The sequence below is a fragment of the Adiantum capillus-veneris genome, chromosome 19, assembly GCF_014529385.1.
Source record: "Adiantum capillus-veneris isolate H3 chromosome 19, ASM1452938v2, whole genome shotgun sequence".
NCBI classification, from domain to species: domain Eukaryota; kingdom Viridiplantae; phylum Streptophyta; class Polypodiopsida; order Polypodiales; family Pteridaceae; genus Adiantum; species Adiantum capillus-veneris.
In genome coordinates, this window is record NC_140949.1 from 19,567,963 (window position 1) to 19,570,185 (window position 2,223).

The window sequence follows — 2,223 nt, forward strand, 5'->3', positions numbered from 1 at the left end:
AATAGCTTTCCCCAGGCAAAAATGACACAGAATGAAAAACAAGCACTTCACCAAGAAAAAAAAAGAACACATAAGACACACACATACCTCCTTGCACTCCCTCTTATTCAATCTTATGTGTGTTGTTCAACAAGATAACTAGTTCTCAAACATTGACAAATATTCTTAGGGCTCACTTCTTGTTATTAGACCATTTGCAATTTGAGTTGGTAGATGTAGTACTAGGTTTAGCCTTGGATCACGCTTACTTTGCTTGGAGACACTCTAATAGGCCATGACTTGGGTTTGTGACCTAGTACAAGTACTATTTATTGTTCTACATTGGCAATATAACACTTTTTGCATCCCTACTTATGGTTAAATATCCATTTTGACATTACGTATATTTTTTTAAAATATTACTCAAAAAAAAAGAAAATATAACATATAGAATGTTAATAAACATCTCTAGTTAGGCAAAAGGGGAGGCATGACTGAAACTTCACTCCCAATTTCCGGATACTTTGTTTGGGGGGGAGGGGGGGGGGGGGGGGAGAGAGAGAGAGAGAGAGAGAGAGAGAGATGAGAAGAGAATGAATTACACGAGAGAGGCACTCAGTTAACGATGAAACGTTGCTCACTCATTTCATTTATTGATGAAACGCTGCTGGTTAGTGGCGAGCATATGAGCTGCGCAATATGTGCAGCGCCTCTGCAGCAATATTGAAGCTGGGGGCAGGGGTTCTCTCATACCACGGAAGCTATGTCAATGTTGTTGTTCTTGTTGACATTACGCCCACCCAAATGGACCATACCGATGGAAGAAAGGTCTTGGCCTTTCTTGAAGTAAGTAGCGCCATCCTCTTCGTAGTAGGAGAGGCCCAGCGAGGAGTCGGAGTAGGAGGCAACGTAGTAGGCTACGCAGCGAGCAGTGAGGATGGCAGGGCAGGGCAAAGAGTAGGTGGATGCAAGGAACTGGAAGGCGGAGTACTGGTCGTCAACGTCGACCTCCACGAGGAAGTATTCGTCGCCTTCTTGGCGCCAAGACAGAACTCTGCCGCTGTTGGAGTTGGTGAAGTAGACATCCTGGGCCTGCGCCACGAAATTGCGGATGTCATCGCTAGGGTTGGTCAATACGTAGGTGGCGCCTTCCTCCGACAGCCGCACGTAGTACGTTGAGTTGCTCTCGTCCCACTCCGGCGCTAGATACCCGCCGCCGCTACCCCCCAGGCCTTGCAACATGTACCCCTCAGTCTCATACACAGCGGGATTAATGCACAGCGACCAGTATGGGTACACCGGCAAAAACCCCAGGTCCTCCAAGGGACACAGACTGTTCTCTGCATTCGCTGTTGTACTACTGCCGTCGCATACCAATATCATAACCATCACCATTAATAGTACATGAATAGCAGAACTCTTCCTCAGCTTGCAGTAGGGGCAGCTTCTGCACACACAGCACACAGTAACACCTGTCAATTATATCTCAAATAACATCGTATACTACCAGGTCGATGTCTACGCTGTGCATGCAAATTACTGACAATAATATATGACGTCAAGATCAGTCATTTCTCTCCCTCTCTCTCTCTCTCTCTCTCTCTCCTATTTTGGTTACTTGATATATAGCTAAAACATGAGAAAACGAGAGAGAGAAGACCCTTTAATTCTGCATCGTATCCTAAAACAGCATTAATATGATAAAGAGGAAAGAAGCCAATTTTCTCAAATGCTGCACGAAGAACTCCTGCCCACCTGCAGGCGCTAGCGGAAGCCATGGTTGCTGGGCGTTTCAACGTATTAAAAGACTAGCTAGATATGCGAATGCGATGATCTGGTCTGCGTTTTATAAATATAGCGTGGGTGGGACATTGCTGCCTATGGATAGCGCGGAGACGAGAGCCACAAAAAGGCAGTTGAGTGGCGAGACCAATGCAGTGAGACACACGAGGATAACGTTCCTCCCTTCATTGATGGATATGATGACACTTTCCTGAAAAGAAGATGTCCGAAGCTCCGAGCAGCACTGTTCCCCTTCCTGAAAAGGGGGTGATTTTAGAAATTACTCGAGGCTGCCCAAAGCACCTATTGGCCACATGTCGGATAAGTCTGCAGTGAGACACACGAGGATAACGTTCCTGCCTTCATTGCTGGATATGATGACACTCTCCTGAAAAGAAGATGTCTTTTTAATATAAAATTGTATTAGCTATCATACCTATATAATCACAAATGGTTTGTATA

General features: G+C 45.4%; 1 protein-coding gene across 1 annotated transcript; it reads right to left on the minus strand.

Annotated features, from left to right (window-relative positions):
• Nucleotides 1-589: 589 nt before the first annotated feature.
• LOC147433663 (uncharacterized) lies at nt 590-1,859 on the minus strand. The gene is made up of 2 exons (XM_086489770.1): nt 1,735-1,859; nt 590-1,426 (listed from the first exon to the last, which is right to left on the minus strand). The coding sequence occupies exons 1-2, from the start codon at nt 1,755-1,757 to the stop codon at nt 727-729; spliced, it is 723 nt and encodes a 240-aa protein (XP_086345896.1). The 5' UTR covers nt 1,758-1,859; the 3' UTR covers nt 590-726.
• Between the last annotated feature and the right edge of the window lie 364 nt (nt 1,860-2,223).